A 25,576-nucleotide genomic window follows, 5' to 3' on the forward strand; every position below is an offset into this window, starting at 1 on the left:
CACACAGCTTGCACACAGCACACATTATGCAGCAAAGGACCGTAGGTCACGTCATCAGCTGGGAAAAATCAGCACAGCTTCATTTACTTTCATGGAACACCACCAGTTCCCCCCAGCTGCGGATTCGGCTTCTCTGCACCCTTGCGCTCTGCAAAGGGAGCTGTTTTTTCCTAGCAACTTTGTTTTCTGGATTTAGTTTTTGCTGTGGGAGCTGGGAGAAAAATAGAGATGTATCTTTCTCTGGTGGACTTCTGAGCAGCTGGAAGGCTGTCCCTTTGCAAAGCTGCCCTTTGGCACCATCTCCTGAACTCGAGATTAGTGCAGCATGCTCAGTTACACAATCCTCTTGCTTCAGGAGGCAACCAGACTTCCAGCACTCTTGTGAAGCCTTACACTTAGTTTCAGGAAGAGGGAAGTTTTGTTCAAATTTATTAAAAGAGCTGCAAAAGAGCTTTGATGCAATGAAGCTTCAAAGTTACCTGTCTTGTGACTAACCCAGTTCTCCATCTGTCTCTCCAGACTGCACAACTGAAGTGTTTCTCATAGTGAAGGAGATGCGAAGCCTTCTGCCTCAGTGGGAAGGGAGAAGGGGCCAGGATGAGCTGAGAATCACCCACTCTGGGATGCCTGTGGGCTTCAGGCTGGTCTTGCATTCCTTGTGAGACTATAGCCCTGCGTGCAAACGAGATGCTCTGGGTGGTACAATTTGAAGCAGAAATTAAATAGTTGATGTGTCTACAGCATGCACACAACAAGGGGAGCACTCCCAAAACCATGAGCTGCCAGGGAGTGGGGAACTTTTACATAATAGCAAAATTAGGCTTTGGCTTACTGGTATTCCTTCAACAAACTTCTCAGAAATATTTCCTGGAGCAAACCCAAGGAGAGACTCCTCATTTACCCTATTCCTTTCAGAGGTAATTGAATTCACTTGTTTAGGGTTTCTGCCGCCTCCACCTTTCATTCAGTGGCAATGTGAATTCTGCTAATCTCCCCACAAAACAGTCAATCTCCTTGGGTCTCACTAACATCATTCAGCCACCCAGTAATGAGAAAGGGCTTTGATCCTCTCCATCTACTTCTCATTAAAATATATATGTACACACACACACATATATATACACTTATGTATATATCTTCACTAAACTCTGCCAATATGAGGGATACATAGGGTTAGTGCAGCAGTTCTTCCCCTGATGTGAGTTGTTTGTGAAACAAGCCCTGGGAGCTCAGGGCACTGCAAGAGCAGCTCACAGCCTTGGGAATGGGTCTGCAGGGTTAATGTGAGTGTTCAGCAATTATAGAAGCCACTGAAAAGTATGCGGACAAGAAAACATAAGATGCGGGGAGGGGATTAGCACTCTTTCTGGACATTGCATCCACAAGTGAAATCATTACAGTGTCTCTGCCTGCTGTCCCAGCCCCATGATGCTGTGAACGCTCTGCAGCACCTGGGAGAAGAGGCCACGCTCTGTGGCTGCCAACAGCCACGCAGGCACTTGGGGCAGGACGGGGAACACAGAGCATGGGCTGTATCCCTGAATGAAGCACTGCCGTTCCACACACAGCCATGTGTCTCTACGTGTGCTTTTATTTTCCTAGACACATTAGTTTTAGTTATTTATCCATTTGTGCTCCAGATAATTGCACACTGCACATTCAATTGGATGCAGATTTATTCTTCACTTCCTGTCCTAAATTCTCTGCAATTAAACAGCTGCTGTGTGCTTGGTGTAATAAATTTACACAGAAGCTGTGATGGTTTGGCACAGCAGGAAGGTGCTTGGCACGGGTTTGGGATGGCCCCGCCACTCACTGTGGCACCCCAGAGTGTGCTGTGCACCCAAGGAGCAGAGCGCTGCCATGCAGCCACGCTGCAGGAATGCTTACAGACACAGAACCTGGTTCACTTGGCTGTTATCCTCTTGTGACTGAAAAAAAACTTCCTCATGGGCTAAGTCTTCTGAGAGGATTCAGGTAACAGGGAAGAAATTCTCCATCTGCAGAAGTGCCTCCATACCCTTTCGCTGAGCGCAGCTTTCTCCCACTGTCCCGCTGAGTAGGATGGGGAATATGGAACTGGGCTCTTTTACATTTTGCATATCATTGAGCAAATGCAGATAGGACACTGATTCTCCCCTTGGTGAGGGCACGCAGCATCTCTTGGTCCTTGCAGCCCTGCACCTGCCCTGTGTGGAGGATGTCAAATCCCCAAACTCCTTTTCCACATCCACTTCTGGTGCATGCAGCATCCCCATCTCTTCACAGCCTCAGATGCCCATGATCTGTGTTGACCTTGGCCCTTTTTGAGGAGCAGATATAAAGTCAGCCAGAGCACGGCCTGCAGCATGGAACTGGTGTTGCACTTCTGCCTGTGAGATAGCACATGTGTCTTTTTGTTTCCTGCTACCTTCTGCATAATGAAGTCAGTGAGAGCAGCACTCCTCAGCTGTGATTCACATATTCATTAATCTGCTGCAATAACAAGAACGCATTTTTACAATGCATACAGTGTGCTTATTACTCAAGTAAACAACTTGCTGCATCCCTCCCAGAAAGAAGTGTTGCAGGAATTAGGTCCCATTGTATTGAAGGGAAAGGGAGTCGAAGGAATCTGCTGTGAGGTGCTGCCTTGGGCTGGGATGGCTGCAGCGGGGCTGTTAATCCATGGTGTTATGGATGTGCCTGGGAGAGGCAGCCCACTACTTCCACAGGTGCTGCTGAGGCCCACAGGGAATTAATAAGAATTTAGCAAAGCCTGATAGTCCCCAAGAAAATCTGATAAGAGCATTGAGTCTGAAAGCAAGAATGATGACTGACTGAGCTTGTCAGCCCAGCACTGAAATGACACCCCAGCAGGAGCTGCCAGACCGTGCCAGGTCTTCTACATAGAAAACCTGAGGCGGCTTCTCCCTGAGACATCACTTTGCACCTTCTGGGACCACCCATCAGGGGATGTCCCTCCTTGCCTTGTCTTTGAACTTGAGTTAGGGGCAGAACTTGAGTCAGGATGAGAACAATCCGCCTCTTTCTATCCATGCTCTCTGTAGCGCTGTGCCTGCATTTCCTGAGCCATCCCTGCTCTGGGGGTTGTTGCTACCCTTACACAACCTGCATACTCTGCACCCAGTTAGCTATGGGGCATTTTGGGAAGGATCGTTTTCCACTACCCTTTTACTCCACTCCTGCTCATGTCATGGAATGATTTTCCTTTTCATATTGAGTTCAAGCAGACCAGGATCAGGCCTGTGACACAACACTGCAATACTTCTGGTGCTTTCTCCCCTAATTCATGATTTCTTCCCCCATTAGAACGAAATCAGAACCATGAAGGCTCTGGGCCCTCCTGAGGTCTTCCTGGGCCAGACACGAAGCATGAAGGTGGTTGGCTGGGGGCTGCCGCAGGGATGTGCGAGAGGAGCAGTGTGAAGGGAGCTGACGTGGGCAGTGACACAAAGTGGCTTGACTGTTAGCTTCTTTTTTTCCCCCTCTTTAAATGACAAGACAAAGCCACCTCTGCTCCCCTCCAGCCCCCCTTGCTCCTTCACCCCCCCCCCCATCCTCCCCATCTCCCCTTCCCTCTGGGTACTTGGTGTTTCTTCTTTTTAGAGGGAAAAAGAGAGAGAGGGGGAGAGAGAGAGAGACATTTTCTTTCACACAAGCCCTCAGAATTACAGTTCATGAACTATTCAGTAAACTGACCGGCATGAACCTCCCTTCAACGGCCTAATCTAAGGGGTGGATCTATGTGTTTTGTTGCTTGTCAAAAACAATCACTGCTCGGCCCATTACATTTACAGCACGTCGTCCTTTAATTGGTGTAACACACTGAGGGCTGAAAGGAAGAAAGTCCTACAAAAGCCCCCGAGTGAATGAACCCTGACTCACACAAAAATACTCTTCAGAAGTTCAGAGCTGGGCACTAACAAGGGAGGTAGAGAGTTAGCTTGAAAAGGGGTTAAGTTCAGAAATGTGCCACCTTGAAGACCCTCCCATCAAAGCCATGATAGCATTGACAAGATGCAGGGGGAAAAAAGTTAATATTCTGGCCCTTGGGGCTTCAGGGGAGGGAGGGGGAAGGACTGGAAATCCTTCCTTGCTCCCCTTCCTGGTGTAACCCTTTTCATGTCGGGGGCATTCTCATTGTGTCTATCGGGTGCTCAAGGAAAAATATGAAAGGGGAAAGGAGAAATTTAAAAAAAAAAAAAATAGAAGAAAATAAAAGCAAAAAGAAAAAAAATTGGAAGGGGGGTGGGAAGGGAAAAAAAAGGAAAAAGGAAAGAAAGAAGGAAAGAAAAAATAAAAACAAACGAGTTGAAAAGCGGGCTGCAGCACGGTTGGGCCAGCGGAGCTCACCCTGCCAGGGCATGAAGCCTTCCCTCCCGCTGCATGCCGCCTCCCCCGGCCCGCTCTGCCCGGCCCTTAATGATTCGACTAATTAACAAAATCAAAGTTAAAACGTCCGAAGCTTCACTTCGGGGGGGGGGGGGGGGGGGGAGAGAAAAGTGAGGGGGACGGAGACTGGGCCAGATCCTGCTCAGCCTTGCAGCCCTGGAGAGGAGGGTCTCGGGAGTATCCTCCTTCTCCATCCAAGTCCTTCTCCTTTCTTCCTACCCTTCTTTTTCTTTTCTCCTTTTCTCCTTCTTTTTCCTTCTTTCCTCCTTTTCCCTTTTTCTCCTTCTTTTCTGCTTTTCACGTTCTTTCCTTTTCCTTCTCCCTCTGTCCTCTTCTTTTCTTCTTCTCCCTCTTTCCCTTCTTCTCCATTTTTTCCCCTTCTCTTTTCCTTCTCCTTTCCCCCTTTTCTCCTTCTACCTCTTTTTCTTCCTCTTTTCTCCTCCTTTTCTCTTCCCTTTCTCCCTTTTCCCCTTCTTTTCTCCTTCCTTTCTCCCCCTTCTTTTCTCTTTCTTTTCCCGTCCTTTTCCCCTTCTCCATTTCTCCTCCCTTTCTCCCGTCTCGCACCTCTTGGCGGACCGTTGTTGCAGCCGCGGGATTTTCGCTCTCCCCACCGGCACAATGACCATTCTGATGTAAATGGATCTTTGGGTGGGTCCCCGGGGTACAGAGTTAGTGATTCCCCTTTACTCTGCTCCGACCTTTCTCTTTCCCTGGGCGCAGCACCGCGTTGCGGCATCGTCGCACCCACCTTCCAGCGCCTCTCCCCGCCCCGAGCCGCGGCCCCGCGCTCCCCGGGCTGACCCCGTTCCGACACTTTGGGAGCCGAGCCCGGGACGCTTTAAATGCAGCCCCACGGTCCCGTCCAGGTTTGTAATCCGTCAGAAAGCCGTTGATTGCTGCAAGCGTTACTTTTCATTAAGAAAACTTGGAAACAATTTGGAAGAACCCTTCTCAATGAATACATTTACCCCCAAACGCTTTTTATTCTTCGCCTCTACTTGATGAGTTTCTCTGGCGCAAATCAGTTCTTACAGGCACAGAATGGGCAATCCCCTGATCCCCATCAATTGTCATCCAGAGTTTGGGCCACTTTGACCGCCAATAGTGGGGAAGTCAGAGCTAATCCTCAGAAGGAATCACGGGAAAAGAAAAGCAACAATAACCAAGTCAAGCGTAAAAAATGAAAGAGAAATCTCTATTATCACTCACTACATTTCCCAGCGATGTACTGAAAAAATCAGCTCGTTTGTCATTCGAGTCAGACACCCGGAGAAGAATATGGGGTCGTGGTGGGTTGGTAGACTCACACGACGTAAGGAACAATATTTTAGAGCGAAAGGCCTCTTCATTTGCCAAATCCTCCTCACATCCGCCATAACCATTAAATACAGACTGACTTTATTCTCTATGGGAAGAACAAGGGGAAAGGAGCCCTCAGCCACATCGCAGACAAAAGTCCCCAAAAGGGCCGGGCCGGGGGGAGCCGGGGGGAGCGGGACGGGGCTGCGGGAGCGGGCGGGGGGCGGCGGGGAGCAGCGGGGTCGGGAGCCGGGGGACACGGGGACACTTGGGAGAGGCGGCGGGCACCGGCGCTTTCCACGCTGCCACCTACGATTAACCGCAACGAGGCCGGGAAGCCTTTACTCTGCAGCCAAGCGAAGGGGCGAAGTTAGCGCTAAGCGGGCAGCTGCCAGCCTCGCCGCGGGGGTGGCTCTGGGACAGGGAAACGGCTCCTTCGAAGGGATCCCAGCAGCACGGCCCGGCTTTAGGGGAGCGCCCCGAGGCCCGCTGTGCTAAGGGGTGGCGGGGAGGCGGCATCGCGGGGCAGCGGGGGCGGTCCCTGTGCTGGGGCGGGGGGGGGGATGCTCCCAGCGGCGAGGAGATGCGGGCTGGAGGCTGCCCCCCAAACTCTGCCCGAATTTCTTAGCGGTTCCCCGCTGCCCTCGCACTGCCGGCTCCCTCGGTATTTTTATTAGTCTTTTTTAATTTCCCATCGGTGAATTTCCCATTCTATTTTTCTCTATTAAAATAAAATCAGCCTCCTAGCAGAGGGCTCCGACATTCCCGTCCCGCCCGCTCCCCGTTGCCCGCAGCGCCGCTGCTCTGTCCCCGCCGTCCCGGGCCGCGTCCCAGCAGCTCCGGTGCAACCGGGAGCGCCCCGCCACCGCGGTGCCCGTGTCCCGGATTTACACGGCAGCGCGGTGTCTTTGTATCACCCCTCATCTCCAAAGGGTGCTTGAAGAACTCGAGCCACTCCGCGCTCCTAATTAGTGATTTTTGTCCTCTCGTTACGGGGCTCAGCAGCTCATGCAAATGAACTCTTCATCGCGGCACCATTACCCGGCGGCAGAATTAACTGACTCTTATCGCTAATGATATGCCTCGGAACGCTCGGAGCCCGGGCAGCTCCTCGTCTTGATTACTCTAATCAATAAGGGATGATCAAGTAGAATTACAAACTCTATTGGCTTCTGAATGCTGCCGGCGGCCCTCCAGGCGCGCTCCCCTCTCATCGCTATTTATTAAAATGATCTTCAGCAGACGGAGATGCAAATGGGGAGTGGGCCCGGCGCGGAGCAACGCTGGGGGCTGCGGGGACGCGCGGCTCTTTTGGGGAGAGACTTACAAATAATAACAGTGCAACCGTAATAACAACGTGAAACAAATCGAAGAGCTCCTCTCCCTTCACGACGGGTCCGGACAGCCGGGGAGGGGGCACCGCGAGAGCCGGAGACGGGGTGCGGGTTGGGGTGGAGGGGGGGTTGTAAGCTTGAATTGTAACGCCAAGGAGCGGGGCCGCGCGTTTCCCGCTGCAGACAGTACGGAGGAACCCAGCCGAGCTGCCCCCGCGGCCCCGCAGCGCTGTGCGGGTCGGAGCTGGTGCCGGTTCCGGTGCCGGTGCCGGTGCGGGCGGCCGCGGGCTGAGCGAGATGGGGACGGGGTGCGAGCGGCGCCCTGTACGTGCACATTGCCGCGGCTCTCGGGTAGGGGAGGATCCATTTGGTTGCCTGTATGGAAATGAAGGCTCTCCCAAACGAATTTGTGGGAGAGAAGCGCGGTACGGCGTAACAGCGGGCTGGGGCCGAGGTGGTCTACAGCCCTTTGCCTTCTCCCATCGGGGGAGCGCGCAGGGTCCCACCCGCAGTATTTTGTACCGAGCTGCTTCACTGCCCCCAGTACTTTCTGCGCTTAGTGCGGGGCTCATTCCTTACGGAGATAACAAAACAGAGGAGAAACGGTTGCGAGGTTCTGGATGAGCCGGGGAGAAAAATACAATAAAGCAAACTAGAAAACGAAGTGTCTGATCGTCCCGTTGCCGGGCACGCTTTTTGCACACACCCAGACCCACTGGTAGCGCACGGGGTGAGCCCACCGCGTGTACCACGCGTGGAACCAAAGTCGTGTGCCACAAAAACACAGGTTCCCTCCTGGGGGAAGGGCTGCGAGGAGCGGAACGACGGCGACCGCCGCTCCTGGTCCCCGCTCGTTATTATTAGGAGTGATGACAAAAACCTCCGGGATTATTCTGGACTGTAAGTTATCAAGAGCCCACTAATTTCACATTAAAACCCATTGACTGCAACGGCGTGATTGAAGGGTTTTTAACAATTAACATAATCAGAAAATGAGCGGAGATAATTTTTATTCAACTCATTACTTTTTAATCATGTATTGCTTTTAATTAATATCTGCTCCGGGAAAATAACAAAAAGCCGAGTCCCGGCGCGGCCCCGGGCAGGGGAGCCGACCCCTCGGTGGCGGGGATGGGTCGGGGGTGGGTCGGGGGGGTAGGGGAGGGGAGCGGCCTCGCTCCCAAAGGCAGCAAAAAAGAGCTTCCAAGCAGCAAAAGCCGCCGCTCCTCCTAAAGAACACCCCTCCCGCGAGAAAAACGGGTTCCTTTGGACTGGCTCCACTCCTGGGGGGCTGCGAGGACCCCCTCCCCACCCCGGGAGCAGATCAGCTCTTCGGCTGGGTTCCCGAGCTCTGAGGCCCTACCAAAGAGAAAGTGGAATTTGTTTGTTGGGGGGAGGGCAAACCCTCACTCCCTAGGAGGTTGTTGTTGCAGAAGCTCTGCCAACAGGTCGCTGCCACCTCCTTTTAATCGCTGCTGCCCTTCCCGGTGCCACCTGCCCCATCCATCGGGTACTTGAAGTTTCCCACCTGTGTCCCCGTGCTGGAGGGGGTCAGTGGCCACATCCTGCTCGGGGCCGCTTGGGCCAGGGAGGCGATGTCACCTGCAATGGCTCTGCGGGGAAATGTCGGGAACGGTCCTACATCCATTGTATGATTTAATGGTTGTGGGGCTTGGAGTTGGTATATTTCTGGTATTTTTTTCTTTCTTTCTTGTTTTTTTTTTTTTTTTTTCTTTTTCTTTTTCCAAAACGTAGGATAAAATTCCATTTTTAGTGAAAAACCCTCCGTGATAAAAATCAAATAGAATGAGAAAGAAACCGGATGCCCATACATCTTATCCCAGCAGCATAAAATGCACTCACTGCATTTGGTACGTGCACCCGAGATACCATTTGTCACTAAGTCCTGTAGGACCGTGGGAGATGGCTGCCAGGTCTGAGCTCTGCAATTAGCACCGCGAGGTGTCACAGCCACTGTTTGCAAAACATCCTCAGGAGCCCCCAACCGCCTGGAGCCTTTTGGATCTGACTGTTGGCATCAGGAGAGACATCTGGCATTCAGTGTTGTGTTTACACCCTCTTGACCAGAGCGTGCTGCCTTTTCTGCCCGTGCACAACCCCAACGAGCTGTGCTAGCAGACTTGCACATTTGCAGATGGAAATGTTTGGCCCTGGTAGGATTTCCTGCACAGCCTGGGCAGTCACACCGTGTTCCCAGCGGCAGTTCAGAGCACAGCCAGAGCCAGGGCTCCCAGTGCTCACTCCATGCTGCCCAGGCAGGGTGGGAGATGCCTTGCTCCTGGCACTGGGCTGTCCCCCTTGTGCAGCCACAGAGCATTTCTGGCAGTGGGAGCTGGCTGGTGTGATAACCTGAAATGCTGCTGTAGAGTCTGAACCCCACTCTTTTTTAATTTCCTTCCCCCTCCCAGTCAACATGCATGTGGTACTTCAAGTAAGATGCCAGCAGTGTAGGGTAATCAGTCCTTAAATTCTGAGAACTTTGCTGAACTAGTCTGGTGCTGTTAGGGGCACTCTTCTGCCTTGGTTTGTTTTGTGATTCAGAGAGAAACAGAAAAAAATCACAGAATCATAGAATTGTAGAGTGACTTGGGTTGGAAAGGACTTCAAAGCCCACCCAGCTCCAAATCCTGCCATGTCTGGGCTGCCATCCCACAGCTCAGCTGCCCAAGGCCCCGTGCAGCTTGGCCTTGAGCACCTCCAGGGATGGAGCACCCACAGCTTCACTGGGCATCTGTGCCAGCACCTCACCAACCTCTGAAAAATTATGAACCTCCTAACATCTATTCTAAAGCTCCCCACTTATATTTTAAAACCCTTCCCCTTTCTCCTACCACCATCTGCCTATGTGTAAAGTTGATTCCCCTCCTGCTTATAAGTTCCCTTCAAGCACTGATACCGATCTGTAGTACAGCTTCACCAAGAAACTATACTACTCCATGGGGAGAGCTTTTCCCATGCCTGGAGAGAACTGCCACAAAAAGTGAAGCAGAAAACCTGCAGAAAACAGCTGGCAGCTCCACGCTGATACAACATGAAGACAGACTGACTGACCCATAGGCCTGTGGGATGCGGTGTGGATTTTCTCCTTGCTTCAGGCCTGTGCTTTGGGAACCTGGTGAAATTTCAGCAGGAGATTATGAGGGTCAGGGCATGACTCAGAACAGAGCAATGGACTTGGGTGGGCTCCTTCTGGGGAGCAGGCTGGGATCACTCCACACAACACCAGGGTATGGCAATGCAGATCTGGGCTCTCTTGGGTATGTCTGGGCATGGGCAGTCATCCACACTCCAACAGGCTACGAAAGGAATGTACCTTTTATACTGTTTACATTGATCAGGAAATTTTTTGTGGTAATTGCACTATAATGCTGGCTCCGATGTTTCTGCTGTGTTTTAAACATCATTATCTTCAAAAGACATTTTTCCCCCCTGTGCATACCTTCATTTTCTTTCTATACATTTGCTATTTTATCTGTATCATCCTGTTTTACTGCTGCGAAAGATATCCAGGCTAACAGCTCTTCTTTCATTTCATAACGAATGGCATAATTAAGACTTAATTAGAAGCATATGAATAAGGAAATGGCATGCCACCCAGGACCTTAAATGTAATAGCATTTAATTGCTCAAGTACAGCACTCTCCTGAAAAAAAGATAATAAAATAAAATAAGAAGAGAAAAAGAAAAAAATCCTAAACCCACAAGCTTATTTCAAGCTGGATCTTTTCAGAATGATATGATTGCCTACTGACAATTGTTTTCTAGTTGTAATTCTAAGAAGATAATGCAATTTCTTTCCCCTGACAGGTGCATGGAAATGACACCTCTGTGCACACTGGATTCACAGAGTGTTATATGCAAACCTTTAAAGTTTAAGCAAAGATCGTACAGCACTATCTATGATTCCCCAAGCTGTGACACCGTTACATGCTTACAGAAAATGAAAGCTGTCAAAACAAGATGTGGGGTTGTTTTCCCTCTTTAGAAGTGCGATGATGTTGAAGAAGGAAGAGGGTTGGATGACAGATGTCCTGTCTCTGTGTTCTCTGTATCTTTGTCCAGAAATAGGAAAATGAACCATCCAGCTCCATATGTCAGGTCTCTTCAGTTCCTTCTGACATTACAGGCCCAAGGACAGGGTTGTGTCCATTGACTCCACTTGACTCTTGGCTGAAGGAGGCCAGAGTATCTACTGAAGACCATGGGTTCAGAAGCAGGTGACTGTGGAAAGTGTAGAGGAATGATGGCCAGGTCTCTGTGGATTGTGATGGTCAGTAGAGGAACCTTTGATCCACTCGGTGTTGTTTGTTCTTCCTTGTCTCATTCAGTGAGTTCAAGGAGTCAACCTTGAGATTCTAGAGGGTTCCTAAAAAGAAGTGAGGCATTGCCGCTTCTTTCCTGCAGGCTTAAAATGTCTGAAGTTTGCTTGGGAATAGCATTTTCTCATAGAGAGAATGCTGTCTGTGAGCGTGTGTTTACAATTCAAGTGTCTGACCTTCCCTGATTTCCATTCAGCCAAAGCAGCTTTATTGCTCCAGAGCACAAGGGAATGAAGGACAAGATTTGTCATCTAATTTGCAAATCCACTGGTAATTTGGGGGGTTCTTCAGAAGACTGAAATTATTTTAAACCATCAGTGTCAGTATCACTGAACTGCTTTTCTTCTAACTGCATCTTCTGCTCAATCTTCAGGATTTAGAGCAGATGTGACTGTCTTCTTGCACTGAGGGAAAAGGCTTTAATATTCTTTGCTATGCATGTAATAATAATAATAATAGTACTCCAGTAGGACTGTGCTAACAGGCACGATGTCTCAGGCTGGCCAGAAATATTGCAGCTAGACAAGGCTTTGTCAATCATTTTTAAACAAAAGCTCACATAATCTTTTGAAAATAAGAAATTGCTCAGACAATTATGCTGTATTGCTGGGATGATTTTCACTTGCAACCAATGAAAAATGTATCTGCAAGCCAATAGGTTGTTTAACATATTTATTTCCTCACCAGCTCATTTTCTTGTGTGCAATGGAGATGTGTTCATACCCTTAATTAGTTATACGCCTTCTGATGTTCTGTGGAGCTTGGAAAAAAGTCATTGAATTGGGTGAGCACTGCTGAGCCTTGACATCTGCTATAACCACCATATGAAGGAGCCAACGTTGGCCTTGTGAGTGATCAGAAGCAGGCAGGGCTGTGAGGGAGACAGGGAAGAAAAGCCTTCCATAAATGGAATATGGCTCTGCAAGAAGATATAATACGCTGGTTCTTTGCTCATGTTTAGCCATGCTGTCTTCATAATGAAATTAGTTAAGATTAATTAAAAGATTCCCATTTGTCCCACTTCAGAGATACCTCTCCACAGACAACACTGGTACATCTCTGCTCTCATTTGACTCCGTTTTGGATGAGGGCAGTAGTTCTGGGTCAGGGTTTCAGTTCTTCAGTTAGCTTGCACTGCTATAAATCAGGAGGAAGATCACTGAAGGCAACAAGGAGACACCATGCAGACATAATGAGAGCCAGCTGCTTTGCAGCTCCAAATGTGTTTTTCTCTGGTTCAGACTGGTGTCTCCACAAACCTACCAAGATGGTATAGGAAACCAGCATTCACTTGCTGCCACCTGCTTCTTTGCTGGCTCTTGTAATTATACACACCTCTTCTAGTAGTCAGGGCAGGCACTGTCATATTTTCTGTTTCTGGAACCATATACCTGAAACTAAATAACAAAGCAGGACTTCTGATATTCTTCATGTTATTATATGTACCAATCTTGCTTGCTTTAGTGATGAGTGCAGCCCCTTGAGAAGAAAGAAAACAATACCGTTTTTATAAGAAAACAAATCAAGTTTGTCTAATGATTGACAAGGTGAGCACTGATTTCTGCCCAAGAACAACACTTACTTATTACTCAAAGAAGAGATCTGACTCATGTCTTCTTCAGGCCCTGTTTTCGAACAACACCTGATTTTGCTTTGTAATATCAGTGTTACCTTTGATAAAAATGAGAAGTACTTAATGACTAGCTACCTTTCGTACAGGTCTGCAGCAACACATTTATTAATATCAGAAATGCTTTTATTCTGTTTAAACCTCCAAGATTTTACCTGAATTTTTTTTTCTTTCCCCCTGACCAGTTTTCCACCCATGGAAAGAATACATTCTCACAAGGGAGATCATTCAGAATCCACGCAAAGGGGGAAAGAACATCCTTGTAACCTGTGGAAATGAAGCTGCTGCTCGCCACAGCGTAGCGGGACCTTCCTGGTGACGGTGTATGTCAGCAGGAGGGAGAGCCCGGGTGATGAAGTCTTCTCTGGGGATGTGGGAGGCACGTATGTCTGCTGATCCTGTGAGTACAGATTTTCTGCAGGAAACACAGGGATTGGGGCAAAGCGAGAGTGCGAGGCTCCCGATTGCTGCTGCCCTCTCCCGGGTAGATGTGGCCAGACAAGACACACCGGGGCGAGGAGCCCAAGGTACACACCTTTGTCGTGCTCAAGGGTTTGAGAGCCAAGGGTTCCTGCACCGCTCAGGCTTTGCCAGCCGTGCTGCACCCACTAAACATACAGAATCACAGAATTGTAGGGGTTGGAAGGGACCTCTAGAGATCACCGAGTCCAACCCCCTGCCAAAGCAGGCTCCCTACACCACGTCACACAGGTAGGCGTCCAGGCGGGTCTTGAATATCTCCAGAGAAGGAGACTCCACCACCTCCCTGGGACTCCAGCCCATGGACAGTGTTTCTCAGCATTCACCCTACACCTTATGGTCTAGTTGATATTAAACTAAACGACAGCAAGGCAATGCCCTGGCCCTGAGGCTGCCTCCCTACACCCATCCTATCCAGCAGTCCTAGTTTTCCAGATTCCTTTTTCCAGTCTTACAAATCCTAATTAAAATAATTTCTAATTATTGCTGTTTGTTTGTTTGTTGTTTTTCTTGCACGTTTCAAAGCACGTTCCCACACAACAGGTGCTTTCAAGCACTACTTTTGGATGGAAACTGACTAGCTAAACCTAACTGAAATACGTGACAGAAGCTGTACTCGCACGTCATGAATATCTAAGAGAACAAAACTCTTAGATGTACTCAGATCCAGACACGTCCCAGTGCCACACAGCGCACAGTGTATCTGTGAACAGCCGCCATTACTCAGCCCCATCCCCGCCTCCCCCCTCCCACGAGCCCGCCCTGCCTTAGGCCCCGCCCCTTTCTTCGTCTCCACCAATCAGCGGCCGTTTCCCGGGGGTGGAGGCGGGTCGTTGGGCGGCGCGGCGCTTCCGGTTCCTTGGCGCGGCCGCCATGGCGCCGCTGTGCAGCCAGCTGTTGCTGCTGCCCGCCTTGGCTCTGGCCCTGGGCCCCGCCGCCGGGCTGGAGGCGGAGGAGCTGGCGGCGGGGATGGTGGAGGAGCTACGAGCCGTGGGGCTGCCCGGAGACCTGCCCGAGCTGGAGCCCGAGTGCCGTCTCCTCCTCACCGCCTTCGCTGAGGGCAGCGCGACGCTGTCGGGGTGCTTGGCCCGCCGGGCCCGCCCGGTGCGGCTGTGCCAGGCCTGCGGCGGCCTCTACCGGAGCCTCCTGACGCTGTACGGGGACATCGCCAGCGCCGTCGGGGTGCGTCCGGCTGTGGGGGGGTCGGGGGTCCCGGCCCTTTATGGCCCTATGAAAGGGGAAGCGGTGCTTTGGGACGGGTCTCGGCGTGGGAGGTGGTTGCTGAACAACCAGTGCCCCGTCCTTGGAGGTGTTCAAGACCAGGTTGGACGGGGCCCTGGGCAACCTGATCTAGTAAAGGTGTATGTTTGGTGGCCCTGCCAGGCAGGGGGGTTGGAACTACATGATCCTTGAGGTCCCTTCCAACCCGCGTCATTCTGTGATTCTGTGTGTCCTCAGGCATAAGATTTGAACTTTGAGTGGTCCTGTTTGGAGCCAGGGGTTGGACTTAGTGATCCCTGTGTGTCCTTCCAGTTTGGAATATTCAGTGATTCTGTGTCATCAGTGAGTAATGCTGATCCCAAAGTGCGTGGCTCCAAGGCTGGTAGGAGCTTGTGTCAGCAGCATGGGAGCTCTGGGCACTAACTGATGCCTCTGAGCTTCAGCAGTAGGAAACCCTGACTGACGATACATCCCCTGCTGCCATCTTCCTGCATCTCCATCCCCTTATTTTCATTTCTTCCTACTGGATGTGGTTGATGACTAGTGCTATGTATTTGTATCTGTTCTTTAACCCATCCAACTTGTCTGTTTTTAGAAGTTAGTCCATAACATGGTGTGAAGACAACAGTGGTGGATGAGACTGAAGGGCTTTGTCTGTTCTCTGATGGTGGCTGGAAGTGGTTGTCCTCATAAAGAGTACAGGGAGAGAGCAAGTTTGTAGCAGTCTGTCACCAAGACTTCCAGTTTAGAGAGTACTTAATCTGTATTTGGAATCACTACTGATAGACTAAACCTGTGTAGACTTCTGTTACTACAGCATCACGTTGCAAATGATTTCACATTCATTTAGCTGTCACGTTAAGAAGTGTCGCTTCTTGCCTACTTTTGATTTGTTGTCTGCCTGTCCTCCCTCACCTTTGTTGTGGTATTGGAAAAGCAAATGGACATTCATTTGATATTTGCCCTCTCAAGGACAATTAACTAGCCTGTAGTCTGCTGTTTGAATGTAGACGCCTGTATTGTTTGTTTCTTGTCTGGAAACTGTTCTTTGCCATCTCATATTAGGCCATGCGAAGGCGAGGGAGTGAACCTGCAATTCTTACGTTTGTATGACATCTTAAAGATAGGTACAGAACTCTGCTGAAATACCTTGCACTTGTGGGTGCAGGTCACCTTTGGGATACTTCTGAGTAGGAGCAGGTTGCCAAACAAGCCCCAGTGCTTGCAATGTGTAAGAATTCATTATGACTGTTGTTCTGGAGGGCTGGTTCAGTATTTCACCTGAAATTCGTATCGAAGAGCATTTGACTTTCCTTCTGTGCATGGACGACCTAACCAAATAAATACAGAAGATGAGCTCCTTTGACCTGGATCCACGATCATTGATCAGGTGTTTGATGTTTTCAGTCATTCCCATCCTGCAGTAGTTACGCTGCAGTAGGAAAGAAACAGCCAAGTTAAATTTTGGACATCCCTGAAAAGTAAAATCCTTCTCACTAGGCTTATTAACTAAGTTAGGAAAGCATTTTCAAGGAGTGATATAGTTTGACCAGACCCAGTATGGGATGTAAAATACTTGTTCCCCACTCATGAGTTTGTGGTGAGGAAGTTTCAGTTTTAACTGCACCCTGTGAAGCAACCGGGGAGTTTCCTGCATGTGCAACTTGATTGCATGTCTGTATGATACTTACTAGAACTGAAACTGTGGGAGTTACCAGAAGTGGCAATATTAGACTTATGCAGTTCAGTCTCAAAGGGAAACTTTCTTATTAAAAAAAATATATATATATATACATATATATATCTTAAGGGTGAAAAATGGATGTCTCATAAAGCTGTATGAGCAACATGTTTCTTATTGAAGAGATTCTTTTTCATGCATGTCCCATGTTGCTTATCAAAGAGGCATTTGGCAGCTGTGGCAGTTCGAGGAAGTGCTTAAGGCAATTTAGCAGCTAGAAACCAGGATCTAGAGCGCAGGAGTCAGCTGACTGCAGATCATGGTTTTTCTTGGGGATTTGAGGGGGAAAATAAAGCTTTGGAGGAGAAAAACACTCTAAATTCTGATAGGGATATTTCATTTCCTGTTTATTCCGTAGTTGCTTTTATAGTCATTCTTTTTTTATTAGTTTCATCCAGAGAACAAGTTGTTCCAAGTGTTCTCCTGATGTGTCCCCTTTGAGGATTGGGTATGTTGGATGATGCTCTCAGATAAGATCAGCTTGGTACCCACATCCAGTGAAGAAGAGAACCTGGCTTAATAGTAGGCTTGTGGGCATTACTGCTGCATTGCTTTGTGGAGGACTTTGTTCTTGTGTAGCTGTATGTGGAAGCAGCTTGTTGCTGATACATTTATATTGGTGCAGCATTTCTGGATGTTGTTTTCTGTTGTTTGGGTTTTGTTTGCTTGGAGTCCATTCCACTGAATCAGCTCCTTCAGGTAATTCTGTGGTCTCTTGAGAATGACCACATCCCTCTCTCTGGCTGTGTGGGCCTGGAGCTGGCTCCAGGGACAGCTGTCCAGAACCAGGGGAACAAGAACTGTCTGACAGAGGTCTGTTATAGAGTCATGGCATTGTAGAATGGCTTGGGTTGGAAGGGATCTTAAAGATCATCTAGTGCTTTCTTCTTCTTGTGGTCATGTACTTTTAACTGATGCGTGTTCAGTCCTAGTAGCTCTTCAAAGGCAACGCACAGCAAGCTGTGTTGCTGGTAGCAAGATTTGGAGAATCAAAAGACTTTTTCTTCTTTTGATTCTGCTTTGCTTAGTCTAGAAATGTCAGTGTGATGAGATGCAATGTTTAGCTGTGTTTGCCTAAAATACCATCCAAAAACTTTCTTTTTGTATTTTTAACATTTGATTGCTCTTTTTAAAATTATTTTTATTTCATTATTGTTCTAGAATTCCACGGAGAGCCACAATTGTGCCAAAAGTATCCTGACCTCAGACAGGCTGCAGGTAGTTGTGACCCTTTCAGCGTTCTTTAATGACACCTGGGAAGCAGCCAACTGTGCAAGTGAGTGACTTGTTCTGTAGCTGTTGTGCTACTGTTATGACTTACCTCAATGCTGCATCTAAAATTTGCACAGATTGGAATTGTCTGTATTTGTTTATGCTGTACACAATGTGTATGTAAAGATCCTAAACTAGAATAACTCCAGTGAGGACTTCTTTATTAATAAAACGACAACAGCTGGAATGCTTTCAGGTTGAATAGTATTTGCCTTCACATCTCTGCTTTTGAATTCACTTAATGGGTGGAGACTATCCAGGTCCACCATTGTGCCTCAGTGTCCCTATGCTGATGGTGCTGTGCTGTGCTGATAGATAGTGTGGCTTTTTGCTGTTCCCCTGGTATGAAAACAAGGACTCTAAGCTTAAATGTGCACTAGAAAATGGGGAATATCTCTGTGAAGCTACATGTTACAGATGAGAGCCTGAAGTGTTAGTTTTCATTTACGTGTCTGGGGTCTGTGAAGGCTGGAAAGACAATGCAGAAGGAGCAATGTGGTCTGTGCTGTCCTGCCAGGTTATGACTTGTGTTCCCTTCTAGTGTCCAGCTGAATGTCTTTTCTCCATACTAATGTCAGTTCCTTCTCTCGGGAAGAGTTTCTGGGATGTTGGCTTGCTCTCATAGTTCCTTTGCTGAACATTTAAAATTCCCAGACCTTGGCATTTCTAAGGGTTAGAGCATCTAAAGTAGGATGGTTGACTGAAAGTGGTAATGTGTTGGGGCTGAACTGGTGAAATGGTCAGCTCTTGTATTAAACAATAATAACTACGCTCTGATTTCTACCACTGTGTTTGTGGTCTGGCCTTTTCTTGGGTGCTGTCCATTTAAACTCCATTTCTTTTGCTTCTACGTTCCCCTGATAACTATTGCTGTTGCTGAGCAAAGCCAGATTTGCAGGGTAGAAAATAAAAAGTAATGCCTTGTTTTATCTTAAAGTCCAAAGATAATTCAGACCCCCTCTTCAGAAACCTCTTGATGATAGTCTTCATCTTTCACTTAATCAAGGCCAATTAATTCTGAAACATATTCTCGATGAAGAGTTAGGTCAGCAGGTCTGGGACATCAGTGGCAGGCAGAAAATGCAGGGCTGACTAGATCCATCCTCTGTAGTCGAGAGCTCTTTTTGCAAGAGTGAAGTGTCTGGGGTTTGTCAGCTCTGGAAATGTTAGAATATCCTCATGTTTTTCTTTCTCTTTGACAGATTGTATGAAGAACAACAGTGAGGGATTATCAAATTCTACTCAAGAATTCATGGATTTATTCAATAAATCTCTGACATGTTTTGAACATAACCTTCAGGTATTTATGCTGTGTATTTAAGAGAAGCACTAAATTCTCTAATTGCTAGAAAATTTCTAATTAATGCTGAATATAATGCAGATGTAAACCAGGCAAGATTTACAAACTTGCTGGCAGTTTACACAGATAAAGCTGTGATCTACAGAAATGCTGATGTTTAGAGATGGCGAGACTAAAATGAATTCTAATTGATATTCACCTTGATTTCATTTTGTATGTAATTGTGATGCTGCTTCACATCGGAATTTCTGAATTCACCACAGTTGATAATTACAAAGCAAGTACAATAATTTCTGCATGCTGTGAATTTCCTTTTCTCCCTGTTTGTGGAATTGTTGTCTTCTGACTGAACAATTCAATCTTTAAATAACCTTTTAATAATATAGACTAGTTCAGAAGGACCAGCTGCCTTAAATGATTGTTACAGTTGTTTCAACTTGTAAAATAATTAGCAGTCCATACTACAAAGGTAATGTAATGCAGTTTATGAAATAAACGTAGTAATTTTCCTCAAAGGAAATGCCGTAAATTACCCAAGAAACAGCTCATGTTCTGTTTCAGTCAGTAACTAGCCACATTCTGTGTGATCAGTCAGTGATAAAAATGGGAAATAACGAGTATGGTACAATCGCAGAGGAAATTGTTTTTTATTATTGATAATATGTAAAAAGCGAGCTGCAGTAAGCATTGGTTGGGAGCCACACAGTCTGGTTCGTCGGTCAGAAAACTAAATTAGATCTTAACCTGTGTGTGTCCAACTTCTGGCTTTTCTGGGCTGCATTGAATGAAGACGAATTGTCTTGGGTTGCAGTTCTGCAGGCTGCTCCAAAAGTAATGCTTCCTACTTATTTCCCTGGCAACAGGTAAAATGAGCACAATAGTACTGTTTGATAGAGCAAATTCTAAGTTACAAAACAACATCTTTTTAACATGATCACCACTATTAGCTCTGCATTTTTGTCAGCTATGAACAGGAGTGTATATGCCATGCATGTGAAAGTCTGAACCAGCAGAGGTGTCCCACAGTCACTGTTGCCACATCCAAAATGTACCACCCACTGTGCTCACATCTCATTTGCTCTCCATAAACATTCAGCAAGTGTTGATGTATGTCATTGGATGTCATTTGTTTTTCTGCATGGAGGAATTCAGTGATGCACCTTTGCTACGTACACACATCCATGTCAGATGCCATTGTGTCTGACTGCCCCTCTGCTGCCATCTGTCAGACAGCAACAAAATGTAATGGGAAATTGGTGAGAAGGTTCAACCTCTACTGCTGTACCACCAATAACTGCATCTGATATCGTGGAACAGTAGGATGAAATAGGAGGCATTACTTTTGAGTTAATGTCTATAAGTAATGAAATATTTTATTTTTAAATATATTTTATTAAAAGATTAAAAAAAAAGAGGGCCACAAAACCATAATGTGGGATATTTGACCTTGTTTTTGTGAAACTATTGCATCAGTGGCAGTGGCTGCAATTCTTTGTGAGGTCTCAAGACGTTTGTCAGAGATTTTTAATGATATTTTCCTGTGCTTCATCCTTGAAAACAGTTGTTCACAAGTGTATGTACTGCCAAAAAGTGACGACATGAACAAGACATGATGGTGAAGAGTGAGATATTTCTCTCTGTTAAGTTAGGGCTCACGAAAGGCATCGTAAAGAGACATGATCAGATTTTTGAGCTGAATGTCTAATTGCAACTCTGTGCATTCCATTTGAAAACGTGCAGGTTGTCTATTTATGCTGACTGAAAATGGAGTCACAAATACACTGAAAAGTTGATAATTTTTTTGCAATCTTGAGGCTTGTTCTCAAATTCTTTTATCACAATGGGAAGCACAGCTGCCTATTTTTTGCTGTTTACTGGGCCGTGTTTAGCCGATATATCAAAATATAAAAAATTATTTGCCATAACTTGAGCTAGTGCTGCACTGTGCCCTCTACTTGTTGTGGTTTCAGCCCATATGGGTTAATAGCTCACTGATGTTTGGTTGTTGCTGAGCAATGGGTGCAGACCGGCTGTCTCCATGATGCTGCAGGGCAGGGGGCAGCCACGTTTCAAGCCATGCTGGGCTGCAGGTTGGACATGCCTGTCTTTACCTCATTTTGTTACTAGAACAGCCTAATGAATTAGAATTGGTCCTCTTCCTTCCTGCGTACTCATGTTTGTCTGGGCCTTTTTGAATTGTGGTTTGTTGCTAGTCTGGATTTTGGTTGAAGCCTGACTCTGTATTTTAAGATTTTTATAATGCCTTAAATCTCTTTGTGAATGTTGCTATTTTATAACCTTAGGGACAAGCCATGGATCTATCACCAAATAACTACACAGAAGTGTGTAGGAACTGCAATGGAACCTACAAAAATTTGAATGACCTCTATAACAAGTTGCAAAGGCTGAACAGACATGGTGATGAGTCCGGGCACCCTGCACACTTGTGTATCGATGTGGAAGATGCAGTAAGTATTTGTGAATATTCAGCATGGAGATCTTATAAAAGTCCTAGTTAATCTGAGCCATTTGTGCTTGCTTTGCTAGGGATTGCCTTTTCCCTTTTAATTAGGGACTGGCAGTAGTGTGGATATCCTGCAGGAGGGAGGTTAGCTCCTATCCTCAGTTGGTGCAGTGGGGGCATGACTGAAGCTCCTGATTGCCTGGGCACATTCCTGTTGGAGTAGCTGCACTTTAATTTCTTGTTACTGTGAAAGGGGACAGATTTAAAGAAAACAAAAAAACAAAAGAACACCTCTTAATCTCCTGGCTTTTAATGCAGAGTTTGCTGCTGTTTTTCTAGACAGTGTAATATTGATTCCTTATTATGGCAACTGTGTCTAGGGGTCTACAGGATTTGCAGCGTATGTTTGGATAAAGCTTTGTTATATTGTGGGTTTTCAAGTGATTGGACAAAAGGAGTGTTGTTGAAAGTGTGAGATTAGCCCCATCCCCACAGGCTGTCAGTGAGTTCTGTGGGACAAGCATATGGCAATGTATGCAGTATATGTGCATACTGTCTTATTATTAGCTTGGCTCTCTGTAAATGGTCTGTTTTGACACTTCCAGGGATTTGCTTATTTTTAATGGGAGATCTGTGAAAAGTTGTTTCCTCGGGTCATGTTTGAACACTTGAATATCTTGAGACCTGGGCATCTGCACAGCAAGAACGTGTACACTCTCTTTCACTGCTTGCTTATGTCTTTCTTTTAGATGAACATCACTCGGAAGCTTTGGAGCAGGACTTTCAACTGCTCTGTTCCCTGCAGTGATACAGTTCCAGTGATTGCCGTTTCATCCTTTATCCTCTTCCTACCTATTGTTTTTTATCTCAGTAGCTTCCTTCACTCAAAGCAGAAGAAGCGGATACTCATTTTGCGTAAGTCATGTTGCTCGTTTTGCTATTAGAGTGCTATTAGCTGGGTGTTGCCAGGGACTCTCTTGGCTCTGGTGGGAGCGGGGGCCCAGCCGGCTCTGCCTGCAGCTGTGCTGACGGCGCTAATAGCGACTATTAGTCTGCTGCTGTCCCCTGAAGAAGGGTAGTAAAGAGCTTCAGCCATATCTTTTCATTAAAGTTTTTGGACGTGAGCAGAAAGCTGTTTGCGAGTCTGTGCTGAATAAATAGAGGGAGTGGAGAGACTAGTTTTGTGGAATTCTTTGTGTTTAATTTTCATATAATTTTTCCCTTTCTAGCCAAACGTATCCAGTCAAATGCCAGTCTTGTGAACATCCAAGAAAAATACAGCTGAGCTGCAAAACAAAACCTGAGAACTGCTGCTGGTATACAGTGGGTACAATTGTGTTGGAATGAGGCCGGCACAAAAGAGGAGTTAATTATGGTTTAGTGTAATGATACAGAGCAACACAAGTTAAACAAAATGCTGTCTGACTTCTAAGCGAGGATATTAACAAACATGACAAGGCAGGGCTGTGTGACACTGTATGGACTCCAGCTTTGAAAAATCTGTGTATTTTCCAGCCTCAGGCTGAAGCTGGTGTTTTTCTGTCTCTAAGCCTTTCTATTTCTCACCACTAGAATACTTTCTTGGCACATTTTTTTTTCCTCTTTAATTTATTGTATTAACTTCACAGAAACCTGTCTGAGATTCTGAATCTTTTTAAGAGGATTTTCATAGACAGGAAAGACTTGAATTAGTATTTGATATTCCTGTGTGAAACATTATTTCCACACAATAGATGGCCTTGGGATTGACAGAAAACTTTGGAAAAATAAAAACTCCCTTCTGATACCTCTTCCTTGAAACATACTGCTGCTGAGTGGGTTGTAATGGTCTCTGTGGAAAAACATGAGATCTGCAATTGAAGTGGTAATATATAATGTCCAAAGCCAGCAACAAAAGCAACAGAACTGCCAACGCAGGACGTGAGTAGCAATCATTAATGACTACAGTATTGAGCTATTTCTGAAACAGGCAGCGTATTTACTCATTTGCACACTTGAACCACTAAGTAAAATAATTGCTCTTTAGATGTTATATTTTCAGAGAGTTATTCTAGGTGTGTGCCTGGATAATTGAGTGCATCACTTTTTTTCTATTTATTGTGTTGTTTCCTTTTTTCCTTTTAATTATAAGGGTGGGTTTTTTTTTTGTGGAGTTGGGTTTTTTTGGGTGGAGAAGTGAGGTTAAGTCAAGTCACTGGAGGAATTTCCTAGCCTAGAGCTTGCTGTGGCTTAATACAGAGGTGTTTACAGGAATGTAGTGGGGAAAAACACAGTCCTTTTCTATACAACGTGTATTGTATCGGTACATGAGCCAGGGGATTCAAGTCCTGCAGGACAGTAAAGATAATATGTTGGGAATTGATGACTTTCAATAAATAGTTTTAAAAAATAGCCGTTGGAACAGATGAATAATTAATATAAGGTTGTAGGATTCCAAAGCAGGTTAAAAAGCCAAAAAGTGGTATAATAACTTCAGGGATGGACAGTGCTGCTGATAGGCGGTAGGTATGGTTTTACAGGTAGCAGCTGCAGCAATACCAGAGGTTCAGTTTGGCTGATGGTAGTGCTAACTTGGGAGAGCAGCGGGGTTAAAGTGGTTTATAGCTATACCTGAGATTAGTGAATGTCTTTGCTCCCCTTTTGAAATGTGTTTTTATAACCATGAGATCATAATGAACGGCCGTCTTGGCAAAAAAAGATCTTGAAACCTGTGTGTCTGACTTCTGTCAAAACTCCTGTGAAGTCTTATGTATTTGTCTTGCTTTAGGGCCTGATATGTTTCACTTTTCCTTTGCACAAAGGCTCAAATAAATATGTAGCAATTTAATGAAGCAATCCTAAAGCATTTTGAGTTGTTGTGGTTCTTTGGTTTTGGTCGGTTTCTTTTTGCTATTTTATTTTTTGGGTCAGGACACGCTGTCCATTTTAAAGTCAAGTTGACAGCGTGTGTTTAACACAAAGTGCAATGCCACGTTACTGACTGGTTATGTCCACACGATTGGGTGGCGTGTTTTTGGCATTTTATAACAAAATAATAGTATTTGTACTCATCTGCCTTTGTTACATGTGAATTTCTAGGTCGACAGTCAGTTTGCTCTAGGTAGTGTATAACAGTAATAGAAAACTGTTGTTACTTCTGCTTATTACTTGGTTATTCTGCAACTGGGAAAGGCACACTGCCTTCCAAGAGGAAAAAAAGATGAATATGTTTTTGTATCTTGATCTTTTTTGTATCTCTAGTTCTCAAACTTGCACTTTCTGGGACTTACTCAGCTGCCTGTTCTAATAGCATTACTTCGATTTGGGACATCATATGATTGAGAGCTGCTGAAAGCAATCTTTCATTCACGCAGATAAAGCCAGTTTGTATGCGCGGCATTTCAGAATGACAGCTTTTATACTGTAAGCAGTGGCTTTTTGAGCACATTCGTGCTAAGTAGGTCTCAAAGTCATTACTTTGGATGTGGTGATTAAGCACTTAAAAAAAAACCAACAACCAAAAACCCCAGCTTTTCTTGTTTTCCTGGCTTCTAAGCCAAATGGAAACGCTCATGTGACTTTTGTTGGTTGTTGTTTTAAGGCAGCGGTGATGTTTACACTTGAGATTTTTCATCTTCTATCTACTGTTTCTCCTTTTTCTCCAAACTTTGCCCTGCTGCCTTGCTTTACAGTGTTATATTTTTGGTAGGGTGTTGCTTATAAGAAGGAATTGGCTGAATTCTCTTTGTACTCTTACTTAGAGAAATGCAGGAGCATGCAGTTTGTGTGTATGAAGGAGGCCTAGAATTCTTTTTGCTGCTAATCTTTCTCTTCGGTTCATTTTGTTTCTCTTTGGTATTATATGTACAAAACAGCAAACTTTGGCAATGCTGGTTGTTTGTATCTTTTTGTGCAAATAAAGATTTCTAACAGTGGGGGTAGCACTTTGGTTTGTATTTATACCTATTAGGAAACTTCTTAACAGCCTTAATAAAGATTGTCAATAAATAGTGAGCAGTGTGGTTACTTAATTGCTCCATTTGCAGCAGTCTTATGCTCCCGCTGTTCTGGGTTTGTGTTTAGAGGCACCTGCTTATTATTCCTCATTATGCCATTTGCAG

The 25,576-nt window shown here is 46.2% G+C and overlaps 1 protein-coding gene across 1 annotated transcript; it reads left to right on the forward strand.

Annotated features, from left to right (window-relative positions):
- The first annotated feature begins 14,339 nt into the window (after positions 1 to 14,339).
- On the forward strand, positions 14,340 to 25,469 carry OSTM1 (osteoclastogenesis associated transmembrane protein 1). Its single transcript, XM_015858764.2, has 6 exons — positions 14,340 to 14,660; positions 17,602 to 17,716; positions 18,915 to 19,012; positions 21,316 to 21,480; positions 22,226 to 22,391; positions 22,706 to 25,469. The coding sequence occupies exons 1-6, from the start codon at positions 14,352 to 14,354 to the stop codon at positions 22,759 to 22,761; spliced, it is 909 nt and encodes a 302-aa protein (XP_015714250.2). The 5' UTR covers positions 14,340 to 14,351; the 3' UTR covers positions 22,762 to 25,469.
- The last annotated feature ends 107 nt before the right edge of the window (positions 25,470 to 25,576 follow it).

Source organism: Coturnix japonica, chromosome 3, assembly GCF_054131305.1.
Source record: "Coturnix japonica strain WE chromosome 3, WE-NBRP24, whole genome shotgun sequence".
Taxonomy (NCBI): domain Eukaryota; kingdom Metazoa; phylum Chordata; class Aves; order Galliformes; family Phasianidae; genus Coturnix; species Coturnix japonica.

What these genes read in the sequence shown, in the direction of transcription:
- OSTM1 (XM_015858764.2), top strand. Translation starts at nt 14,352, where the DNA reads ATGGCGCCGCTGTGCAGCCAGCTGTTGCTGCTGCCCGCCTTGGCTCTG. An exon ending in ACATCGCCAGCGCCGTCGGG is followed by an intron (nt 14,661 to 17,601) that starts GTGCGTCCGGCT and finishes TTATTGTTCTAG; the next exon opens with AATTCCACGGAGAGCCACAA. An exon ending in GTATCGATGTGGAAGATGCA is followed by an intron (nt 21,481 to 22,225) that starts GTAAGTATTTGT and finishes TCTTTCTTTTAG; the next exon opens with ATGAACATCACTCGGAAGCT.